The 24,275-nt window shown below is 40.7% G+C and overlaps 1 protein-coding gene across 4 annotated transcripts; it reads left to right on the top strand.

Moving 5' to 3' along the window:
• Positions 1-31: 31 nt before the first annotated feature.
• Positions 32-16,473, top strand: Rumy1 (regulator of UNG2 and MKLN1 interacting yippee protein 1). Of its 4 annotated transcripts, XM_021242343.2 has the most exons (5): positions 32-141; positions 1,213-1,295; positions 3,725-3,802; positions 7,767-7,891; positions 12,076-13,235. In XM_021242343.2, the coding sequence occupies exons 2-5, from the start codon at positions 1,231-1,233 to the stop codon at positions 12,168-12,170; spliced, it is 363 nt and encodes a 120-aa protein (XP_021098002.1). In that variant the 5' UTR covers positions 32-141; positions 1,213-1,230; the 3' UTR covers positions 12,171-13,235. The 4 variants fall into 4 exon arrangements, with proteins under 4 accessions (XP_021098002.1, XP_004862126.2, XP_087050309.1 ...); XM_004862069.4 differs by lacking the exons at positions 32-141; positions 12,076-13,235 and adding an exon at positions 14,822-16,473 and having other exon boundaries at positions 309-1,295; XM_087194183.1 differs by lacking the exon at positions 32-141 and having other exon boundaries at positions 309-1,295; positions 3,730-3,802.
• Positions 16,474-24,275: the final 7,802 nt, after the last annotated feature.

Below are 24,275 nucleotides of genomic sequence, written 5' to 3'. Positions count from 1 at the left end.
GCGAATCACCGCCCGCTTTCTATCGACCGATGGAGTCTCTAGCCAATAGGAATAGCTGATCGGGAGAACCCAGGAACGAGGGGAGGAACGGACGAAACTTGGAGGTGTGACCAGCACTCACTACCGAGGCGTGGCCCCACTGTAAGCTCCTCCCCGGGCTGTCGAATCCCACTGTAGAACTTATGGGCGGAATTAAGATGAACCAACAGCCAAACACAAACTCTTGAGAGACGGCACGACCAATTGGACTGGGGTAGGGAGGCGGGGCATTGAAAGGAATTTTCGCCAATAGAGAGTAGGGAGTGGCGGGGACCGTAGAACATTCTCCAATAAGAAGTGCGAAGGGCGTGTGTGGCAAGGGAGGAAGGGTTTGCCCGAACCTGCCGAGGCCGGCCAATGAGATGGCAGGCGGGGCCAAGTTCGACCAACCAGAAAGCCGACCTGATCTCGGCACCGTTACTGGGGCGGGGCGTGTGGTCTCCAAGCCACTGAGCGGGTCGGTGGAAGCGGCCGGCCTTCCAATGCGCGACGTGGGAGGGCTCTACTTCTCCCAATCAGTGCGCGGCGCTGGCAATTCAAAATGACAGCCGGGTGCAAAGGCAGAGAAAGCGGAAGAAGGAGCCGAAAACGGACCTTGCGTGGACGCAGCCTAGAAGGCGACCTCCGCCCCGCTCCGCCACCACCACCACCGTGCTCGGGAGCGGCCTCTGCGGGAGAGCCGACGGGAGGCGCGGTGCGGAGGCCGGCGTGCGGGCCAGCCTGAGGCCTGAGTCCTGGGCCCGGGAAGAGCGGAGTGCCGTGGAGACCCGGGAGCCGAGAGCAGAGCACCCTTCGGACGGCAGAAAACTGAGAGGTTTTCTCAAACCGCGCTCGCCTCCTCCCTCCACCCCAACTCCACTCTCTGCTCCCAGAGTAAAGAGGAGTCAGAATTGCTGCTTCCCGTCTGCTCCCACTCAATAAATAGTACTTTTACCCATCCACCGGGAAAGCTGCGAAATATTCTTCCCTCCCAGTTTCAGTGCTTAGAGAAGAACCCGAGACCTCGTGATCTTTCCTTTTTTTCTGGCCAGGGGGAATCAGAGTAGCAAGAGTCCTGTTCTTTGCTTTTTCAAAATTCCCGCGCCTCCTCATCCGCGGGACGTTATGACTACCAGCGGCTGTAGTTTCAAGGACCGATGCGTGTCCATCCTGTGTTGCAAATTCTGTAAACAGGTGCTCAGCTCTCGGGGAATGAAGGCCGTCTTGCTGGCTGATACCGACATAGACCTTTTCTCGACAGACATCCCTCCTACCAAGTAAGTCAAGCTAAATGGGGAGCGTGTAGGGCTTGGATCTCGGGAGTCAGCGAAGAGGTTGTGGTCTGGCGTCCCAGCCACTCCCAGGAGTCTGATGATGCCCTCGGAGTAGATCTAAGTGGGCAGACTGTCTGGACATAGTCTGTGGTTTAGCCGAAGTGGTCAGTCCTGATGTAATGCCTCTAGTTCAATTATAGTCACCTGGCCGTGCATTCCTTATATCGGATCCCTGCCCAACCATCCTGTTCCTCCGAATCAAGTCCATGACTTAGACTCGAGGTAAATTCAGGCGAGATTTTCTGGACTCTTATAGATACATCACGTAAGGTTTTCATATTTATCCGTAAAGTTTTACGCCCAAACCAAAAGTTTTCTACCATTATTTGCAAGTGGCATGCTCAATCAGCTCCGCTGTCCATTATTTAAAGTTTGTTGCTCAACCCCCTCGCAACCCCACAGTGAGAGAAACCTAAATAGATCTTTATGGGATGAAAAAACTTAGCCTTAAGATAATTCCTTATCCCCCATAAGGCCTATTTTGGATATTGCACATCAGTTTGCATAACTGAATCCTTTTAAAATCTGTTTTCTGCCACTTTTCACTTTTAAGTGTAGCCTCCTTAAATTTTGCTTCCTATTTGATACAATAGCCATTTTATTTTACTTAAATATACCTTTATTTAGCTCTAAAAGGTACTTTTCTTTCCATGATCAACACATATGCCCTACGTGATTTCCAAGAGTTTGTTCTTTATTGAAACTTTATTAAAATGAAAATAATTACCCAAAATGTGAATGAACTATTCTCCAAGTCCTCCAAGGCACAGATTTAAAAGGAAGTTATGACAGCCTTTGAATGAAATTCATGATAATTACAGAAGTTTTTAAAGGTTTTAAATATACTCAAGTCAAGCTGTGGACTCTTCCTGTCTTGAAATATTTTGTGAATTGGTTTAAGTATAGTCATGGCTAACTGCAAAGCTAAAGGCTCTAATTTATTGCAGAGGTAAATGGGTTAATATTTAAGTTTGTGCATATGTAGCTGTGTGTTGCAAAAAAAAAAAAAGGAAAAGAAAAAAAGCACTAGACAATAAATCACAGAACCTTTCCAACAACTGGTTCTACGATTTATTGTCTGATGCTTTTTTTTTAGTAGCACATACAAAAACATAACATAAAAACTCATTCATTTCTATAATAGCTGTAGTAATAGGCAAACATAAGGAACACTCAAATATGTGGATTGTTTGTTATAGGTTAGACTACAGCCTAGAATAGAAGCAAGTCTTTTCTATTGTTCTTTGTCAGAGATATAATGATAGACCAATGTAGTAAGATATGTGTGAATCAATGAACACGTAAGATTTTTAAAAATAGATTTTCCAGGTATGTATAGTGAGCTCATAAATATAAACTGATTTGTACAAAATATACTGTAATTCTACTTTACAGTCTCTTTCTGCTCTTTAGATTTACAAAATTTGTACTAAATGACAAAAGTACATTCTATGGTAAGAATATGGAGGGAGAAATTAGAATCCTTGTATACTGTGGAAATGTAAAATGGTGCAGCCCCTATGGAAAAAAGTATGGTTATCAGTAGTTCCACATCCAGGTATTTGCCTAAAAGAATTCAAACCAGGCCAGGCCAGGCGGGTGGTGCATACTTGTAATAGCGCTCCAGGAGGCTAAGGCAGGAGGATTGCAAGTTCAAGCCCACCAAGGGCAATTTAGCAACTTAATGAGACCCTGTCTCAAAATGAAAAAGAGCTGGGGATGTAACTCAGTGCAGAGGCCCTAGGTTCAATCCCCAGTACCACACACACATACATACACACACACACACACACACACACACACACACACTATATATATATATACACACACATATATACACACACACATATTCAAAGCAAGATCTTGAAAAGATATTTGGTTTGCACACTCATATTCATAGCAGCATTATTCACAATAGCTAGTAGATAGACATAATCCAAATGTCATGTCCATTGACTCAACTGATAAGTGAATAAATAAAATATTTATACATACAATGGCATATTATTCAGCCTTGAAGAAAATCCTGTCATACACCACAACATGGATGAATCATAAGGATAGTATGCTAAGTAAGATAAAGCAATCTCAAAAAGACAAATGCTACAAGATTCCACTTACATGAGGTATCTGACATAGACAAATCTTAGAAAGTAGAATGGTGGCAGCCAGGCACTGGGATCTGTTTCATCTCAAGTATAGAGTCTTGCAGTACGAAGAAGGTCTGGCGATTCGTTGCATGACAGTGTGACTATATCTAACTCTTTTGAACAGTGCATTTAAAAATGATGATGATAAATTTTGTTATTTTTTTTTTTGCCACAGTTCAACTTTTTCAGGTATATTTGACTGTGAACTTTTTTGTTCTCCAGCGCAGTGGACTTCATTGGAAGATGTTATTTCACTGAAATCTGCAAGTGTAAACTGAAGGACATCGCGTGTTTAAAATGGTAATTGGTGGCCATATTCTAGGTAGGCTGGGCTTGGAAGATGAATGTTGGCACCGAACACCAGAGAAAGGTTCAGTGGGCTGCAGCGAACACTGGTCTAACCCATGCAATGAGCCATTGCAAAGCCATTTGTTACTTAGAGCCATTTTTAAAGTGGGTCTTATGATACTTCACATTTGTATATGATTTTGTAATTTTTCAAAGTGCACTCACAGTTATCTGATTTTTTTTCTCCAGAATAAGACAGTGTATGGGGGGGGGGGACACAGCCCTGAGAATTATAGTCATAAAAATAAGATTTGAACCCGGGCCCTTCCTTCACTGCCTATATGATCTTGAGTAAATTCCTTAAACCTCTAAAGCTCTGAACTTTTGTTTCCTTATTTAATTTTCTATGTTATTAAGATAGATATTAAAATGTCTTCTGTATTTACCTTGTAAAGTTGTTGTGAAAAGGAAATGAATTATGAATGTTAAAAGGACTGATAAACTATAAATAAAATATAGATGCGAGGTATTGCTATTATCTTTTGAAAGGTAGACAACTTTGGGTTATTATTCCCACTCTGGAAAAAAAAGTTGAAATTTTCTCAATTGAATGAGGTTCAAGTTACAAATTGTATTTTCTTTTCTATTTTTGGTACTCGGGATCGAACTCAGGTCCTAGCACTTACGCAGCAGGCGGCGAAACCACTGAGCTAAATTCCCGGCCCTACAAATTGTAATTCTAATGATTTAAATCACCAAACTATTCCGTGTTAGCGACTAATTGAATTCATTCAATCTATACTTCTATTGAGGGCCTACCGCGTGCAAGTCGTAGGGCAGTGATGGCGAACTTTTTAGAGACCAGGTGCCAAACTCCAACTCAAAACCCACGTATTTATCCCAGAGTGTCAGCACTGCAATTAAACGTGAATCCTAGGGGCCGGGGATTTGTCTCAGTGGTTTCGTCACCTGCTGCCCAAGTGCAAGGACCCAAGTTCGATCCCCGGTACCAAAAAAAAAAAAAAAAGGCTCAAACATGAATCCTGAGGTTTTAGGTTAGAAAACACAACTGTTATCTGACGCTCAGCCACTGGGCTCTGCGTGCCCGCTGCAGCACTTGTGCCATGGGTCTGCCACCACTGTTAGAAGGAACGCAGTAATAAACGAGATAAAATCATTGGCATTTGGACATTTTATTCTAGTGGGAAAATGGTCACAATCAATATGTATTTAAGATATTTAATATAGTGGGAAGTTCTCCAAAGGAAATAATAATAAATGATAGAGAGTAACAGAAGTAGGTGAAAGTCTTTAGATATCATAGTCAGGAAAGCCGTGAACTGACACCATTGGAGTTTCATCCTGGGTGAAAAGAAGCCAGAGAAATAATGTTCTAGGCAGGAGAACAGCAAATGTAAAGAACTCATGCAAAAAGAGGTTTCAACGCCAGATGTGGTAGCACACACCTGTGATCTCAGTGTTCTGCGAGCCTGAGGCAGGGTCAAGCCCAGCCTGGGCAACATGGTGACTTAGCAAGACCCTGTCTCAGAAAGTGCTACTGCCTCCCAAAAAGCTTCATCTGTTAAAGGAATAAAAAGATTTTGAACATGGAGGGGAGGGACTAGTATGAATAGGTTAAAACATACTCAGGGGCCGGGGATTTAGCTCAGTGGTTCCACTGGCTGCCTTGCAAGCTCAAGGTCCCGAGTTCGATCTCTGGAACGAAAAAAAAAACATACTCAAAACTGGGCTCGGTGGCTCACACCTGTAATCCTGGCACTCAGGAGGCTGAGGCAGGAGGATCACAAATTGAAGCTCTCCTAGGCTGTACAGCAAGAAAAACAGTCAGAACCTAGATAACCTGAAGCGATGTTGTACAATAGAAATATTCAACCCAATTTAAATTTTTCTAATATTTTTACAAGTTAAAAGAAACATGTATAGTTAATATTAGCCACACATTTTATTTAACACAGTATATCCAAGATTTAACACAGTATGTCCAAGCTATTATCATTTCGACATGAAACCCAAATAATTAATGGAATAATTTTTTTTTTTTTTAATTTTGGCATTAGTGGTATTGAATGAACCCAGGGCCTTCACCCTGAACTCCATCCCCAGCCCTTTCTATTTTTTATTTTGAGACAGGATCTTTGTAAGTTGCCCAGGCTAGTCTTGAATTTACAATCCTGCCTGAGCCTGCTAGGTTGGTTTTTTTCTTTTTTTTTTTGGTACGGGTGGGGGGGGGGGATCAAACTCAGGTCCTTGCACTTACACAGCAGGCAACGAAACCACTGAGCTAAATCCCTGGCCCCAACCTCCTAGTTTTTATATTCTTTTTTTTTCCCCCCCTGCTTTCTAAAATCTGGCTTGCATTTCACACTTCCAGGACATCCCCATTCAGTCTGGTCACATTTCAAGCACTCAGCAGCCACATGTGGCTATTTTAGACACAGAAGATCTTCTACCAGGGGTGGCGAATCTATGGCTATTTGTTTTTCTTTTGAGACAAAAGATGTTGATGTGTGAGTTGTGTTTTCTAAAATTCAGGTTTAATTGCAGTGTTGGCACTTTGCGATAAATAGGTGGGTTTTGGGTTGCACTTTGGGCATGAATCACTAAAAGGTTCGCCATCAGTGTTCTAGACCTTGGTGTGGAGAGGTTCTTTATTTTCACTTTTGGCTCATGGGAAACCATTGAGGGGGTTTTAATAAGAGAGCATAATGATCTGAGAACGAAGACTTAGTTTTGTCTACAGCTGGTCCTAGCACCTAGAGCAGTGCTTGGCATGAAGTAGATACTCAGTAAACTCAGTTGAGTGACTAAATGGATACATGAATGACAATAGGTGGTAATTAAAGCTATACAAAAAAAAATTTTTTTAATTAAAAAAATAAAGCTATACAGTTTCCTCTTGCAATATAGTCTCACAAACAGCTGCCTGTCCTCCAAAAATGATTTCTGTTTTCTTTGGTTGGCCTTTTAAGCAGGTTATGATTGGAAGACATATTTTGGGGGGGCTTATACTTTTTATAGTGTTCTTTATAGGGTCTCCCAAAAGTGACAGCCTCCCACATCTCATGGGGAGACCAAGCTCAACTGTAAGAATTTTTGGGGGGCGGGTACCAGGGATCAAACTCAGGACCTTGCAAGGCAAGCATGGTGCCACTGAGCTAAATTCCTGGCCAACTGTAAGAATTTTTTACAACTCAAAGTATACATAGTTCATGATGCCATTTTTTAGGAAGAAAGTACTAAAACATTCCCTGTACGTTCGCCCTACTTACTATGTGGCTAGCTAGAAAAAGTTGTGGAAGAAAGAGGTGCCTATAATCAGCAGGGTAAGATGAAGACAGTAAAAACTTTTTCATCTTTCTCTAGAGCCTGAGGATTTGCTTTAGCTCTGAATTCCTTCAAAAACACTGCAACTAAAATTAGAGCAGCCAGCTTGTGTTTAGTTTACAGGGACTCATGCTGTCTTCCTACTCCTCCATCTGTTGAAACAGTTTTTAGGTGTTGGCATGGAACAAGAACATGTAAGAGGCCGACTTGCAGCAGTCTTGGGGTAGCAAAAGCCTTTACCCACAGATCTGAATTTATTTTATGTATTTTGTCTGAATAGCACATCAATTTGGGGTACTTCACAGGACAAAGCACAACCTTATATTTGTTCTTTGCAGAACAAATCCCATCCAGAATCTTCTTCAGAGGAGAGAATACATAAAATAGAAGTAGCAAAGAAATATGACAACATGTTAGTATCATGACATTTAACTTAGACTCCTTCCTATTCCCACATGCAGGTAGAACTGCAACCGCTATCAGAGTAATTCCCCATCCCAAAGACCCTAGCAACGGGGTTGTTTGGAAGACATGGGGTCTAAATTCTCTGGCCTGTTTCCATTAGCACATCAAAATCCTTCCTCGGGCCAGGTGTTCCATGGTGCCTAATAGCATTTACTTTCTTTTTCAGCGGAAACATTGTAGGTTATCACGTGATTGTTCCCTGTAGTTCCTGCCTTCTTTCCTGCAACAATGGACACTTCTGGATGTTTCACAGCCGCTCGGTTTATGGTATTAACAGACTGGACTCAACTGGTAAGATTCCAAGCCGTCCAGGGCAGTACCCGTGTGGGGCCCAGTGCGTCGGCTCAGGCTTCCTCTGAGACCTTCAGAGCTGAGTTAGATCAGCTAGAAGGAAACAGCAATCCTTTTCTCCCAGTCACCTATAAAAACTAGTAGCCAAAATTAATTGGCATCTCTGTGTTGATCATTGTATTTAAGGGCTTCAAACTTGGCTGGATTTTTTGGACTTTTTAAATTAATATTTTAGGCTGCCAGCTGCACAAACGCAAGGACCCAAGTTCGATCCCTGGTACCAAAAAAAAAAATTAATATTTTAGGCCAGGCATGGTGCGCATGCCTGTAATCTCAACACTCAGGAGGCTGAGGCAGGAGGATCACCAGGAGTTCAAGGCCAGCCTGGGCTACATAGTGAGTTCACAATCAGCCTGAGCTACATAGTGAGACCCTATCTCAAAAAAAAAATTAATATTGTACTTGCTCCAAACTACCACTTTGATATGTAACTCCAGAGAATTTTTTAAGATTTTGTTTTGTTTTTTGTTTCAATATGTAGTCCGTGGTGTTCTTGAACTCACTATGTAACCCAAGCTGACCTCAAACTTCAGATCTTCCCACCTCAGCCTCCAAAGTCCTGGGATTACAGGAAAATTTTAGACATGATTTTGTGTGTGTGTAACAAAAGCATAAAAGAGAGGCTAGGAAAACAAAAGAGAGAGAGGCTAGGCCAGTGGGGGTGGGAACAGGAAGACTAGGTAACCCACTGTATTTGGTAATTCTTTAGGGTAAAGATAGACATTTTGACATCTATATTAATAAGTTACAGAATTTTAGTCAAGAGAAATATTTATTACTGATATGTCATGCCACTTATGTTTGTAAGCAAATAAACTACCAATTCTGAAGAGTATGTGTACAATGCTTTTCATATTGTCTGGAGTCATTCAGTTTTATCAGGGGACACATGTTCTTGATGTCTAATAGCAACTTAGACAGCAGACTAAGCTGACATTGGGGAACCTGGCAGGCAGGGCATAGTGGTGCATGTGTGTAATCCCAGAACTCTAGGAGGCTGAGGCAGGAGGAACACAAGTGTGAGAGCAGCCTGAGCAATGTAGCAACTTAGCAAGACACTGCCCCCCCGCAAAAAAGAGATTTCACAGTCTGATTTGGCACTAACCCTCTCAGATGTTTTTCTTTTCTTTCTTTCCTTTTTTTTTTTTCAGTATTGGGGATTGAACCCAGGGCTTCACATTGAGTTACATCTCAAGCCTTTCTCTCTCTCTTTCTTTCTTTCTTTCTTTCTTTTCTTCCCAGGCTGGGCTTGAACTTGCAGTCCTTTTTTTTTTGAGACAGGGTCTCACAAGGTAGTTCAGGCTGGCCTTATACTCACTGGCCTTAAACAGGCTGGCCTTGAACTTGTAGCAATCCTCCTGCATCAGCTTCCTGAGTGCTGGGATTACAGGCATGTGCCACCACAACCAGCTTCAGGTTTTTAAATGTATGTTTTAGTCTTCTTAAGAACTTAAAATCTATTCTTTCCTTTTAAAAAATTTCTATTTCTTTTAAACTTGATTTGCCTTCACAATCAAAAGCTCATAAATTGCAAGCTAGGTTGTCAGGGTCTTTAAACCTTCCCGTTATGCTTCGTTTTTTTATAGGCTGATTTTTTTTTTTTTAATCACCTGGGATTCAACTAGGGCTCTTAATACTGTCTTTTCAGAGGTCTTAATTTAAGACTCTATGTGCTAAGAAGGCTGTTTTGAAGCAAGGACTTTTCTGAACTCCACTAAGTAGGATACAGGCTCCTAATTTAGACCTTTAGTGTTATAATTGTGTTGCTCATGGAACACATTAAAGGAAGTTTCTGCTTTGATATCATTTTTCTGCTTCAGAGGACTCACAACATTGGGTGGAGATTTTTCAATTTTGATTTACTTTTTAATATTGGTAAATTTTTCAAAGATAAAAGCCCCGCATTCTTCTGTTAGCACTGAATCTAATCCATGAGAAACAGATGTATCACAGGATTTCCTTCCTCCCTTCTTAACAGAGAAAGGAAGGTGGCGCTTCAGTCAGATTCAATCTCCTAGTTTATTTTTTCTCCTTTGAACCAATGTGCTGAGCTGCTTCATGGCTATGAATATTGAGTCTAAGAATCAAACTTCTCCTTTATAACTCTGATATGATGTAAAGTAAGATTCTCTAGGTGCCTAGGATCTGAGTGTTCCTGATGGCATTGGGCTTGTCCTTGAGTCACCTGAACCAGTAACATTGAAGGAATCCAGGCACATGTTTTACCAAATTCTAGAATGCTTAGAAAAGAGGAGCCCTGCAGGTCTGTGTTGTAGGATAGCCTTCACATAGAGATCTGGGTTTCCCAGAACTTTCCCAAAAAGGATTGTGAATTCTTAGCTCAAATTCCATAGATTTGGGGCAGATACTCTCAAAGGCAACTTGGCTTCAGCTCTCCATTTACCTTTTTGGGTTCTAATTTTTACTTAGACTTGAGCCTGATGGTTCCCTGCAATCCTGTCAGCTTTTCAGTGCCTGTTACTAGAAGCAGAATACTGTTCAATCTGTGGGTGAGGGCGGGGTGTTTCTCATAATAAGCAATTCACACAAAAAAATTACAGAAAATAATATAATACAGTATACACCTATATTCTCACCAAATAAATGCTATTTTTTTTTGCCTGTTTAGATGCTAATATCTCTCTCAAAATAGTTGATTGTTGATTGTTTCCACAATGTAGCACATACCTCAGTATGTGTCTCCTTGGGCACCTGTGTAGGGCAGCTAGAGGAACAAATAAGTGATAGACTAGATTTGCAATATATATATATATTATTTTTTTTTTAATTCACACAGTGGGTTACTCGACAAAATTAAAAATAAATGAACTAAGTCTCAATACATCAAATAAGTAAACCTCAGAAACATATTGAGTGATAAAACAAACTAGAAAAGCAAATATTGTATAATACTGTTCTATAAAATTTTTAGCTATATTGCCTTTGGTTGCATACATTTGTAAGGGAAGTAGTGAAACCAGCCATAGAGCAATGGCAGCAGTGGGAACTGAATTCAAACCCAGCCCAAGCCTCAGCTCACTGCATTCTGCCGTGTGGCTGCAGAAGGTCCAGAGTGGCCAAGTCTTATGCCCACCTGGACAGCTCAACAGCCGGATATTTGCTTTTCTTGTTGAACTTCCTTGGCTTTCCTAGAGGTCTTTTTTTTTTTTTCCAATTTACTACTCCCAAGCTGTAATATAGCACGTGGCCAGAATAAACCATCTCATTATCATCAGCTTGTTTGGTCTTATACTGTGCTCTGCTGGGTCTTCTGTGTGCAGTCTGACTCATCTTTCTGAATGAGGTTTTAGGTCATTCTGTTACCAGTGCTGTCTGCTGCAACCTGGTCCTGAAGTTTACAGCTCTGTCCTGACAGCTTGCAAACTGAAGCCCACCTACTTCAAAGATTGCCATTCAGATTATAGCTGGCTCCAAAATCTTGCTTTTTTTTTTTTTCTAAATCAGAAAAATGGCACCAGTTACTGCTATGCTTATGGAAGAGATGCGATTTATTCAGGGATTTTCCTTGAACCTCCAAAGAGACTCTTAATCTAAAAGGATCTTGTAAAATTCTTTTTTTGTTTGTTTTTTGAGACAGAATCTTACTGACACTAAGCCGTGCAGGCTGGGCTCCAACTTGCCGTCCTGCCTCAGCCTCCTGGAGTGTTGGGATTGAGAGGCATTGGCCACCACACGCCTAGTTTTTGTGGGACTGCCGTTCTTAAAGATCACTAAAATAGATTTGAAAATAATCAGTATAGAGTGACGATGGCATAATGTTGCTGGAGGCAGGATGTGAGGAGACAGATTCCTGAGATCCTTTTGAGTTTTAAGGATCTAAAATTCAAGCTCTTGCTCAAAAGGGCTTAAAGAATGTTTGTGAGGTGGGGTGTAGTTCAGTGGCAGAGCAGCTGCCTAAGGCCCTGAGTTTGATCCCCAACACTGCAAAAAGCAAAAAGAATGTGTCTAGATGATAATTTTATTTGTAGTCCATCTTGTAACAGCTGTTCTCTTTACTGCTGATACTGATTCATAGAACAATAGCATATTATTAAATTTCATGTATCGTGTTCTGAATTGTAATAGTTTTGAGTGCTAAAGATTTTATGGCCTTTTATTTCCAGGTATAAACTTCCTACTTTGGGGCAACTTGCCAGAGATAGAAGAGAGTACAGATGAAGATGTATTAGATATCTCAGCAGAGGAGTGTATTCGATGAATGGAATTATATAACATTTTTATAATAACTTTTTCCTATTTAATAATATGTTAATAGATCAACTTTAAAATTGTTAGTGAGGATTTGCCCAGTGACTTCTTTTCATTGTTATTGTTGTTTTATTTTGTTTAAAAACAAAAATGAGGCATTTGTTGATTTATTTATTTGCTGTCTCAAATTAGTTACCTCAACTTACTTTAAGCCAATGTAGTTGTTTTTTTCTTCTACACCCAATATAGGAGTATTTTAACTTCAGAAGAAAAGATTCTTGAATAAAGGATATTTTTACTGACTCATGCGTATTAACCATAGGTACATAAGACTCAACTGAATGTTGAGAGGGTGTTAAGAAAGAGCAGAATGGCTGGACATGGTGGCACATGACTGTAATCGTAGCACTTGGGAGGCTGAGGCAGGAGGATTGCCTGGAGTTCAAGGCCAGCCTGAACTACATAGTGAGACCCTGTCTCAAAAAAAAAAAAAAAAAATCGTGAGCCCTGCCTTAATATGGAGCAAGACTATAACCCAACTTATAGAATAAATTAAAACTTTAAAATACATAGAGAAGTGTTCTTAATTCCTGAGCATGATGTTAGCTAAACAAGTTTGTCATGAAATTATCAATATATACTGTTTACCAAGTTTATTTATTTGCATTCTTCTAAAGCCATTATGGATATTGTATTATGAATGTCAGAGAAACTAACCCTGCACCTTTATCCCATTCGCTAGGGCTTTCTCTCTAAATAGCAAATTTTTTGATAAGTAATCTCATTCCAAACCCTAAAGTAGAAAACAAATGAAAGAAGTGGTTTCTTAAGTCATTGTACATTGTCAGGTTTTTCTTTTTCATTGTTTGTTTATTTGTCTGTTGTCTGTTAAACCTGCGTTCAGAGCCAAACAGGGATAAGAAAGTGGGGTAGTGTTGGATCCTGGTTTTATGTAAAGCTGAAATCGATGTATCTTCTTAGCTAATATCTCAGTTATAGGCATTTTGTCAATAATGATACCAAAGCAGACTGAGTTGCAATTTTGTAAATAAAGTTGGTTCTAAAAATTACCGTCCTGCCTTTAATTTTTCACCATACTCACTTGTCTTACTTAAAACTCTATTTTTTTTTTTTTTTTTTTGGTACCGGGGATTGAACTCAGGTCCTTGCGCTTGCACAGCAGTCAGCAAAACAACTGAGCTAAATCCCTGGCCCTACCTAAAACTCTAAACAGTGAGTGAAGTGTAAACACAAAGCTCATCTCTCTCGAGTCCTGACCATGTGCCAGACGCTGTGCTCAGTGGTTTATGCATTTCCTCACTCATTCTACACGTCAGATCCGGGGGGGCGGCATCATCACTATTTCTTTCTTTACTGATAAAGCAAGTGAGGCATAGAAGGTTTAATAACCGGTCTGAGGTCACACAACTGGTCAGAGGTGTGGACCGATCGCAACTCAGGCTGACTCCAGCACTCCTACTCTTCGTCTTTGTGCTTATCCACGGGCGTAAATCAGTCATGATCTGACCCGGCCAGGCTGCCTGCCAGGAGCCAGCAACAGTGCATATAACCTTGATAAGGCAAGGCAGGAGTGAGAGATTTGAAGATTGAACAAACTCCAATTCATTTGGTCTAAGGGTAAAAGTGACCACAGGCCTGGCAGCATCATGTGCTATAGAGCAGGGTACTTCCGGAAATAGTGTCAACTGATGCCCATAAAACTTTTCCATGAGTCCTTCATACTGACCAGCACTACTGACAAAAGGTCATCCAAACAACCAAAGGAATGAGTGTGGAATAGTTCATTTTTTAATTGTTTTAACTTGTCTTAAATTTTTGTTCTGGAAACTAAAAATAGGGATTCCATTCAATTCAGCTATTCTCTGAAGTATCTTCCCAAAAGAGTTAAAAATGTCATATTATAGTAGTACATGCATACTCGTGTATAGCAGTACAATTTACAATAGCTAAATCTTTTTTTTTTTTTTTTTTGGTACCAGAGATCGAACTCAGGTCCTTGCGCTTACACAGCAGGCGGCAAAACCGCTGAGCTAAATCCCTGGCCCTACAATAGCTAAATCTTGGAAGTGACCTATATCCCCATAAACAGATGAATGGATAAAGAAAATGTGGCATATATACCCAGTGGAGTGCTACTCTGCCATTAAGAAGGATAAATTTGAGTCATTTGTAGGAAAATGGATGTACCTTGAGACCATAATGTAAAGTGAAATAAATTAGATGCACAAGCTTAAATAATGCATGATTTTTCTTACATAAATCCAATATAGAACAAGCAAAACAAAAGGCAGACAATAGGAAATAGGTAGCTAGATCTTTTGCAAATGTGAAGAGAACTAAGAGATACAGGGAGGGAAGGGAGAAGGGAATGAAAAAAAGAATCAAGCTTCCAGCTTGATTCCACCTTGATTGACACACCAGCTTTCCATGAGGAATATAATCATTACTGCAAACATGTACTAATTAAAGTTTTAAAAAAAATTTTTATTCTTCTGAAACAAGGTAGGCATATGGATAAGAGAAATAAGTGGATTATACATTTCTTCAGTTAACTTGTTCAATTTAAAGAGGAAAAGTTAAATGCTGAGAAAGAGAATGCACAAGGTTAAAACTCACTGGCATCCCCTGTTTCCAATTCAGCTCATCCCTTCAAAGGCCAGGACTGACAGAGGGACTCTGAAGAGGAAAAGCAAGACAAGGTGCCCCGACTGAAACAACCCCGGTGTGATTCCAATCCAGCTGGACAGTAGTTCAAATTACTCAGCCCCTTTCACCAACTGGGCTGCAGGAAAATGTTAAATAGCAAATTTATGTAGAGAAATATATTCATGACACTTCTTTAATAAAAGCAAATTACACACACTCTGGGAACCCCAAAAGCAGAATCATCTATGGGTGTAGATTTAGCATACACTTTCTAGGCCTAGCATAATTCTTAGGCCTGGAAAAACCCATCTATGCTGTGGTTGTCTTTTACTTTGATTCAGTTCAGCCAACCTGCATCCCCCTACAGGGTGGCAAGAACCACACAAGCTGTTCACACCGGTCGGTCGGTCGGGGAGTGTGCAGTGAGTTGAGGGAAGATCTAATCCATCGCATCCAGTGGTTTAACAGAGGCGTGTTGGAAGGGCCATGACGCCAGAGATGAAAGAACACTCATTCCCAGTGGCAGGAGAGAGTGGAAGTCAAGAAAGCTGCTGAGAAGAAAGGACAGGAGAAGAGCACCCCAAGAGTTTGCAGGCTGGGATGACGGTTGGGGGCAAAGAGAATTGTGTAAACAAACAAGTGGAGGTTTAAAAGTATCTTGCTTATTTGGGAAATCAGAAGTGGTCCCTCAAACCTTCCAAGAGAAATAGTAAGAAATAAATAGAAGATGAAACTACCAAGGACCATTCGGGTCACAATGAAGAATATTCTACGCCTTTGTGTGTTTAGACTTCATGTAGGGGCAATGTAGTTAGTGAAATTTTTAAGCAGGAACATAAAATGATCCAACTTAGGACCATCACTCTGATAAAGGGCAATCAATTTAGTTTTTCCAATGTTCCTCCTTTGATGCACTTAACATCTTGACCACGGAAGGGCAGGCAGGCAGCCTTTACCCTAAAAATCCAGGTCATTCTTTTTTTTGTTCATTGTTTTGCAGTAATGGCAATTGAACCCCGGGGTGCACTACTGCTGAGCTACATCCCCCTGCCTTTAAAATTTTTTCTTTTGAGACAGGGTCTCACTAAGTTTCCTGGGAGAGATTTGAACTCGTTGCTGCCTTAGCCTCCCTCAGTGCTGGTATTACAGGCATATGTGACCTTGCCCTGCTCAAGAACCCATGGAATTCTGTAGGTTGCTGGAATTTCTTGCCTTTCATGCAGCCTCTGGTCTGCAGCGGGACACTGCCTTTTTTTTCTTTCCATCTTGTCATTCCTGAAGTTCAAGGAAGGGACCATGAGTCATCAGCCTACCCTCCGTGGCTTTTCCTGCTACTTTATCTTTTTTCTCAAGCCAGTTTCTCAACCACAAACTCTGACTCTGTTGAGGCATCTTATGTGGGGCTTAATCTGAAAGCCATAATATTCTGAATAACCCCTGGCTCTGAAAACCAGGTCCTTAAATATTAGTAATTGAGGGAGATCATCCTCTAAAGAACTGCTCTTTTAACCTCTGAGTCACATGTGGCTGGTTTAGAGAATCTATGTTTGCTTTCCTTTGGGGAGGAGGAAGCAATCATACTATATAAACCGTGATATAGAAAACAACCACCTAATCAGAACACAAATAGGGAGTGGTGGAACAAGGGGAGGGAGGGTCAGAGTCTTGCTTCAGTAAATTACTCAATAAAGGCTCTATTTTAACATTCATGCTTGTAAAAGGAATCATTTCCTTTTCTGTCTTTTTTTTTTTTTTTAACTTTAAAAGCAGCCTAAACCATAGTTTCTTTCTTGCCTGGTATTGAGTGTGTGCCAAATCTACCCTAAACTGCACAGATGGAAAAAATTAGTCTATGTCTGTGGTACCTCTGGGGTTGAATATTTTTAGTACTTAAATCTTTAGTTTAAGGTTCTTTCTTCCAACACTCTCTTATTGTCACCCAGTGGACAAAGTCACTGAGAGAAGAGTAACAATATCATGTTTTTTTTGTTTATCCTATATTATTTAAGCTTTCACATACCCTTTAATCCTCAAAATAACCTTGGGAGCTATCATTCCCATTTTACAAATTAAAACAGAAAGTCTTAGTCCCAATACACAGAGAGTTAAAAGAATCTGAACCTGAATCTGGGTTTTCTCATTTTATTTGGGGGTCTTTCTTACCTGACCACGTTTTGCAAAGTTCTCTAGTCTCAGTTTTTCTTATAAGCTTGTATTTAAAATCTATTTTATTGGAATTTCAGAAGCAGCCTTGCCTTAAATGAGTACTGCTAAATCTTCATAACAAGATTATATATTTATTTTGAGGAAGCAAAAGCAGGTATCGAATGCATATTCAGATTTTGCATGTTGAGACTTGTGGAAGAGAGGTCTAACAATTTTTTGTTTCTTTGTTTGTTTGTTTTTGGTACTGGGGATCAAACTTGGAACCTTGCACTCGCAAGGCAGGCGGCAGCACCACTGAGCTACATCCCCAGCCCTCTAACAATTAAATAGCTCTGCCAAATATGGGCACCACTGAAGTTTGCCCACCAGAATCCATCTCTACACCTCTGTTCACACAAATTACTTCCTCTGGAAAGGGGCCTGTGGCAAAAGTAGGCATATGGGAATGATTCACTTGGGAAAAGTTGTACCCAGAATATTGAAACAGTTTGCTTTCTGTCCTTGTATCCTTCCCACAATTTTTCTACCCAGAGAAACCACCTGCTATTATGGCCATGACACCTGAAAAGCTTTCTGTATATTGCAGGAGATTGCTCATGCGTGGGTGGATTTTCAGACTGTTCAGTGGTATTTTAAAAAGTGGTTCTTTAGGGAAAATATTCTCAGAGACTGGAACATTGCCTTGTCTTATCAAAATTTCTCTGTAGCCTTGTTCACAAATACCTTAAAACATTGAGCCACAGATGGAATTCAGTAGAAGACATACTGAGCTAATTTCCTTTGTGTGACATTACCCAGAGAAATCAAGCTGTCAGTACCCTGAAGAACAAGCCCGCGAAGAGAGGTGGTGGCCAAAGCCATGGGAGGCAGGAATAATGGAGAGTTTGCCCATCAGAAGTCTTCCCCCTCTCCCAAATTCATCTTTTCTAATGAAAATGTATTACAATCAAACAGATTTAGCATGTTTCAATTGCAACGGTTGTACTGGTGATAGTAACCATATTAAGTACTAGGCTGAAGAAAATCCTCACTCCTAAATCTTTTTAGTTACTCCAAGATATATTCATAAAGAGAAATAACAGAAACATGGCACTTTTGGCTTATGGAATATTATTATACTCTGGGTTAAATAGAGATGAGACCATCATTTCTAAATTATGTCTTTCCTTTATCAAACTTTAGTTTAACCATTTAACCCTTATTTAATGAGCATCTCCTACATGCAGGCACTATTTCAGGTGTTATGCAGTGAAAAAAAACAAATAAAGAAAAATATCCTTCTGTGTCTTCCCACAATAATTAGCTAAAAAGCAATATTTTTCATTTCCCAGACTCCCTTGCAGCTAGGGATTCAAACATAATTTACTTTTTGCTAGTTATATGCTTATGCATAATTTAAATTTAAACTTGGGTTGGGGAAAGGAGGTTGACTGTATATTGATTATTCATTTTGCTAATCTGAAATATCTCTGTGGCTTGGCTCTGAAGCTGACAGGTCTTATAGTGACTTTCTGATGCCCAAATCATGACTAAGGTGATGTGTTCTTGGGCTAGAAAATGGTGGGTGGCTTTTTGATCCTAGCTTCTAGATTATGGAAGAAATAACAGTATTATTCTGGGAGACATTTTCAGAAGCTATTATTGGTACCTGCCCCTTCAGCTCTTCAATGGTCTTGCAAGCCCTAGATCCACTGACATTTCAGTTATCTATTGCTGTATCATAAACATCCTCCAAAATTTAATTTGGCTGGGGAGTTCTCTTGGTCTAACCTGGACTCATATGTATGATTATACTCAGCCCTCACTTCTGCTAGACTGGAAGTTCCCAGTGGCTCCATTCACATTTTGGGGGTTGGCACAGGGATGCCTTAAAGGCCTTGCCCTCCCTCTCTCTCTCCACATGGCCACTTACAATTTCAGTAATCTAAGATAAGCAGCAGCAGAGTCTCCTCTTCCTCCTTCTCCTCTTCCTCTCTCTCCTCCTGCTCACCACACCTCCCCCCGCAGCCTTTGCTGTGCTGGACATTAAAGCCAGAGCCTTCAACATACTGGATGTATGCCCTACCCCTGAGATACATCCCTAGCCCTTTTTAATTTTTTTTTTTCCGAGACGGTATGTCTCTAAATTGCCCAGGCTGGCCTTGAACTAGCAGTCCTCCTGCCTTGACCTCCTAGATAGCTGGGATTATGGATGTGTGCCACTGCACCCAGTTTAGCCTGAGCTTCTTCACATGATGGCTGCCTTCTAAGAGGGTAAAAACGAGAGCTGGGTCTGGAAGTCATGAGCATCACTTCTGCCTCATTGTGTTGGACAAAGTTAATCAGATTCAAGGTGAGGAAAAAGTAGACTCCATCTGTATGAGAGTCGTGGCAAAGTCATTGCAAAAAGTTATGTGGTATGGGAAGGGTCATAGAAATGTCAACCTACCACAACTGTGTTAAGTCCCATAAGGGCCAGGGACCACTCCTGCTGGGAAAAGGAAACAGGGTATAGGTCTAAAAACAATGTCTACTCTCCAGCAGAGCTATAATCTACTTAAATACCCAGTTAGATGTCTAGTGGTAACACTGTGTGAAGCAAAACCAAGTGCCAAGTCAACATCTCTTTGTCCCTTAATTATAAGCACTGTGTGTATCTTTCATCTCTCGGGGAGTGAACAGTCATAGTCCCCTCAAATTTTCAGGGAGAAGTTACAAAAAAGTTAGATAAAAACCAATGCTCAGTGCCTGCTGTAGATTTTTACCTTCTTTTCTGTCCAAATTCCTGCAGATTAGGCCTCTGTAAAGGGAAAATGACCATCTGCTTATACCATTGCTGATACAAGACCTAACTACATTTCTCAAATATATAAATGGGAAGGAATTTTCACTCCAATTAAGTGTAGTTGGTAAAATGAATAGTGTGCATTCTCCCCTTCTGCAGTTCAGCAGTTGCAAGGCAGCAGAAGCTGCAGGACCCGTGTGGACAATAATCATCTCACTAAGTACCAATCACTCTGGAGACCTTCCTAAGGTCTCTGCTGCAGAACTGATGTCAGACAGACTTTTTCAGTCCCAAGTGGAGCTGATTTACTGTGTCATACACTTTAATCAACAGAGTGCTTACTATTATAACGTCTTCGCGTCCGTTATAAAGCATGACTCAGATTCTGTACCCCTCTGCCCCATTCTGCTCACAGGAACCCCGGCTTCTGGCCTCTAGGTGATTAAGCAGCTCTGGTGAATCATCTCCACTGAGGTGGGGGCAAGCTTCCCACCAGATCCAGATCTTTGCCTGGGAGCCTCTCTGGAGGGATGGCGGAGCCCCCAGGCCCAGCCAAAGGTCAAGTTGCTGCTCAGCCGGATACTGACTTTCTGGCTACCTTCCAGCAAGCAAGTAATTCTCCTATTTAGCACATGCTTCCACTTACAAATGCGGAGGAGGAGTCCGTGCTTACATACTGTGCTCCCAGAGAACTCTTCCAACAAAGTTTGGGGTCTAATCGACATCGTTAGCTGATTTTGACCCCGCCTTTGAAACAGTTGGCCGACTGTCATAGAACATTGGAAGTGGAGCTAAAAGGTGACTAAGTCTTACTTGTTGTGTGACCTTGGGCATTTACTTCAAAACAAGAGAGGTGAGCAATATGTTTTCTGAGATGCCTCCAACGCTAGCATTTGATAGATTAATTTTATTCTTCAGAGAGCTTCCTATTCACTTACCAGAGGTAATGATACTGTTTGAGACTGCTGCTGTGACAAAGTACTTATAAACTGAGTGGCTTAAAAAACAGAATTGTTGTGGTAGAGCACTTGCCTTGCAAGAGCTGTGGGTTCAATCCCCAGCATCACAGAAACAAAAAACAAAAACAACAAAACAGAAAAGTCCAAAATCAAGGTGTCGACAGGAAAACATTTCCTCCTGCCCTCTCTCTCTTATACGTAGATGGTTGTCTTCATTTTCACATGGTGTTCTTCCTTTGTGCCTGTCTATTCTCAATCGCTTCTCAGCCTTTCGGCTAAGATCAAGTGTATTCTCAAATTTCCCATTTTTTTTTTTTTTTTTGGTACCAGGGATCAAACGCAGGACCTTGCGCTTGCAAAGCAGGCGACGGAACCACTGAGCTAAATCCCCGGCCCCAAATTTCCCATTTTTATAAGGACACAGCATTTTAAATTACAGCTCACCTTAATGATCTCATTTTAACTTGATTACCTCTGTAAAACCCATCTCCAAATGAGGTCACATTCCAAAGTATAGGATTTTAACATATGAATATGGACAGAATTCAACACATAAAAAAAATTAACTATCAAATATCAAAAAGGAATAAAGAACAACGACTTGATTGATGTTAAGGCTGGTGACTGACAGGGGCACAGTAAGCTAAGAAGTATAGATTGTTGAATTTATATTGTATACTCTAATGGCTTAAACCTACACTGATACTAACCTTTATCTCTACATATGGATTTTGTGTAACAGTCAGCTCTGACTCCCTTTGAAGCTGAAATTCTTGGCTTTGCCATGCATTACAGTGTTCTTTCATCTGTTTCTATAATTGAATCTCAAACTCCTTGTAAAAGACTCCTATCACTAGTTAACCTGTTGTTGCTTAAGAGAGCCCCAAATTGTTAAGTAGGTGGGCCATTATTTAATTAAATGACCCTGCCAATGTTTGATTGTGTTTAGCCATCAGAGGAAATATGTGTGAGTGAAACATGCTTTTCTGTGCTGATCTGAGACTCTCGATTATACATAATATTAAGAAAAAAGAAAAGGAATGCATTAGATTCTGTTGGCTCACAGGTACACATTGGCTTTAGTGGGAACAAATGAAAGAGTTCAATGAACGTAGCAAGGATAGATTGGATGTGGAACAGAGTATTGTCAATTAAAAAAAACAGAAGTCCAGATCTATCTGCAAAAGTACACCCTTCTCATTACTGTTCTTTCCAGTCCCTGTAGCCTGGATAATCCACTAGGTGGAGGAGAGGACCAGGAATTAGCTGACCAGGAGCTCTCACAAGCAAATATGGACCAGTACTGCAGCTGTTCCTCTTCCTCTACAAAACCTAGACGGAAGCTGGGCAGGGAGGTTGGGGTTGAAACTGCTTGAGATCAGATGTTTCCTGCTCATTCGAATGGACAGTAGCCCAAAGAATAAAGGAATCCAGATTTGCTGACCTGGGCACAATGATTCGATACGCAGGACACACCCACCTTGGACTCTTGTTTCCCTGGCTTGGCCCTCGCTACATATTTCCTTTCTGCGTTCATTGGTAGCAGATGGAATTTGGGGCAGCCTCTTACCCAAGCTCCTGTAGTCAAAAGATCCTAGGCTTAGCCCATACACATCTGCCCTCCTGCCCATTCCAGCCATTCCAAAGTGCTGGTGTCGATGTGGTTTCTATCTAAATTCTGCTCTTTGACCTGAGGCCCTTGGATTCTAACACTTCCTTCTTTGCAATGTGAGCTTGTCCTCCTTTCTGCACTTACAGACTGGCTAACTGAGCAGGAGCCAAAAAGTGGGCTGGTTTTTATTTGAAGACTTGTAGGTCTTTCCCTGTCAGTTCTTCATCTTGTATGCACATCCGCTGTCTGCCTTTGTATGTAAATGGCACGTGTTAGCTGTCCTGTGTCTCGATCCAACCCTGTTACAGGATAATTATGCTTATGGAAGACAATTTCCTTATTACAATCATCATTCCATAACACACAAATCCAAATACTTTCAGAGGGAAATTTGATGAAGGGGTTGAGTTCTGAATCCAAAATTTTTGTTGTTCTTGGCCACAACTCTGGCTGGTGTGGGTAATCTGCTGAAACATTAATTTCATTGTCTTTTCCCAATATTTTCTGTTCCTCTAATTGATCAGTTTAGGTAGGCCCTTAGCAATTTCTCACTTTAGAGGTTTTTTTTTCTTCCCAGAATGATCTTGATGACTTTAGATAAAACCTTAACTCACTGAAGAGAGTATTATCCCTGGATTTGAAGGCAGAAGGGAAAAGGAAGGAGACATTTTCCCAAGAAAGTAGTTTGTCATCTCGGAGTGGGAGCAGAGGTAGGACTACATGCAGGGGCAGGAGAATTTTGAATTAGACCAGCAGACATGTCTGGGGCAACCAGGACAGACCAATAAGGTGCAGGGCCTCTGGTGGGTTTTGGTGCCATATAAGACCCCAGGACCTTTGCACAACCCTTGGGAGGGGAGGAGCTCCAATAATGACTGAGATCTCATTTTCTGCTAATCAGACTATATAGGGAATCAGAGTCCGTTTTACATTGATCAAAGAAAATAAAGAAGTGAGGTATTTCTTACACACCTGAGTTTGGTATTCAAGTTTATACTGGCTACACTATAATTAGGGCTCATTGTGGAAGTGTGACGTTATACAGGGGCAGTGTAGTACGGTGGTTAAGAGTATGTCTTTGGAACTAGGCTGCCTGGGTTTGAATCTTAGCTCTTTCATTGATTACGTGTGAATTCTTGGGTGAGTTAGCCTCTCTCTACCAGCACAATTTCCTCCCCCTATGAAATGGAGGTGATAGTATAAACCTTACAAGGTTGTGGTGGGATCTAATCAAATAATATATACAAAGTGTTTAGAAAAATCAGTATCTTACCTACTCCAAAATTCAATGAATGTAAGCCATTATTATAGGTTTTTGTATCATTATTGTGACAGCTGAAATTTTAATTTTTTAAAATACAGAATATTTTGTAAATGGTACAAATGTTTTTAAAAGATACCAATGAAATATGAGTATACAAACCAGGCCATTAATTTCTGTATATTAAACAAATAAAATTAATAACTACCTATCTCTCTATACCACCACCCTTTCACAATGGTTCTTTTTTTTTTTTTTTTTTTTTTTTTTAGATAGGGTCTTGCTATGAAGTTCAGGCTGGCTGGCTGTGAACTCACTGTGTAGCCCAGGATGGCCTTGAACTTGTGGCAATCCTCCTGCCTCAGCCTCCCAAGTGCTGGGATTACAGGCATGCGCCACCATACCCAACTGGAAATGGTTCTTTGATATTATTAGTATAGCATTATACTAATACCATTAAATATATATATACTAAATATACTATGTAATAGTAATAGTATACCATTGTATGGATACATTCTAGCTTGATGATTTTTTTTTTGATGATTTATTTAACCAGTCCTCTTTGTGGACATCTAAATTTCTGTGTTTTTGCTCTTACAAATAATACCTCATGCAAATGTTTATTGAGCCCATGCCTGGAAGACATGTGAGATCAATTCCTAGATGTGTGGAATAACTGAAAG

The sequence above is a fragment of the Heterocephalus glaber genome, unplaced genomic scaffold (assembly GCF_053883595.1).
Source record: "Heterocephalus glaber isolate CG9 unplaced genomic scaffold, H.glaber_assembly_v1.0 deba00001600, whole genome shotgun sequence".
Lineage (NCBI taxonomy): Eukaryota > Metazoa > Chordata > Mammalia > Rodentia > Bathyergidae > Heterocephalus > Heterocephalus glaber.
This window is presented reverse-complemented; position numbering and strand designations above follow the sequence as displayed.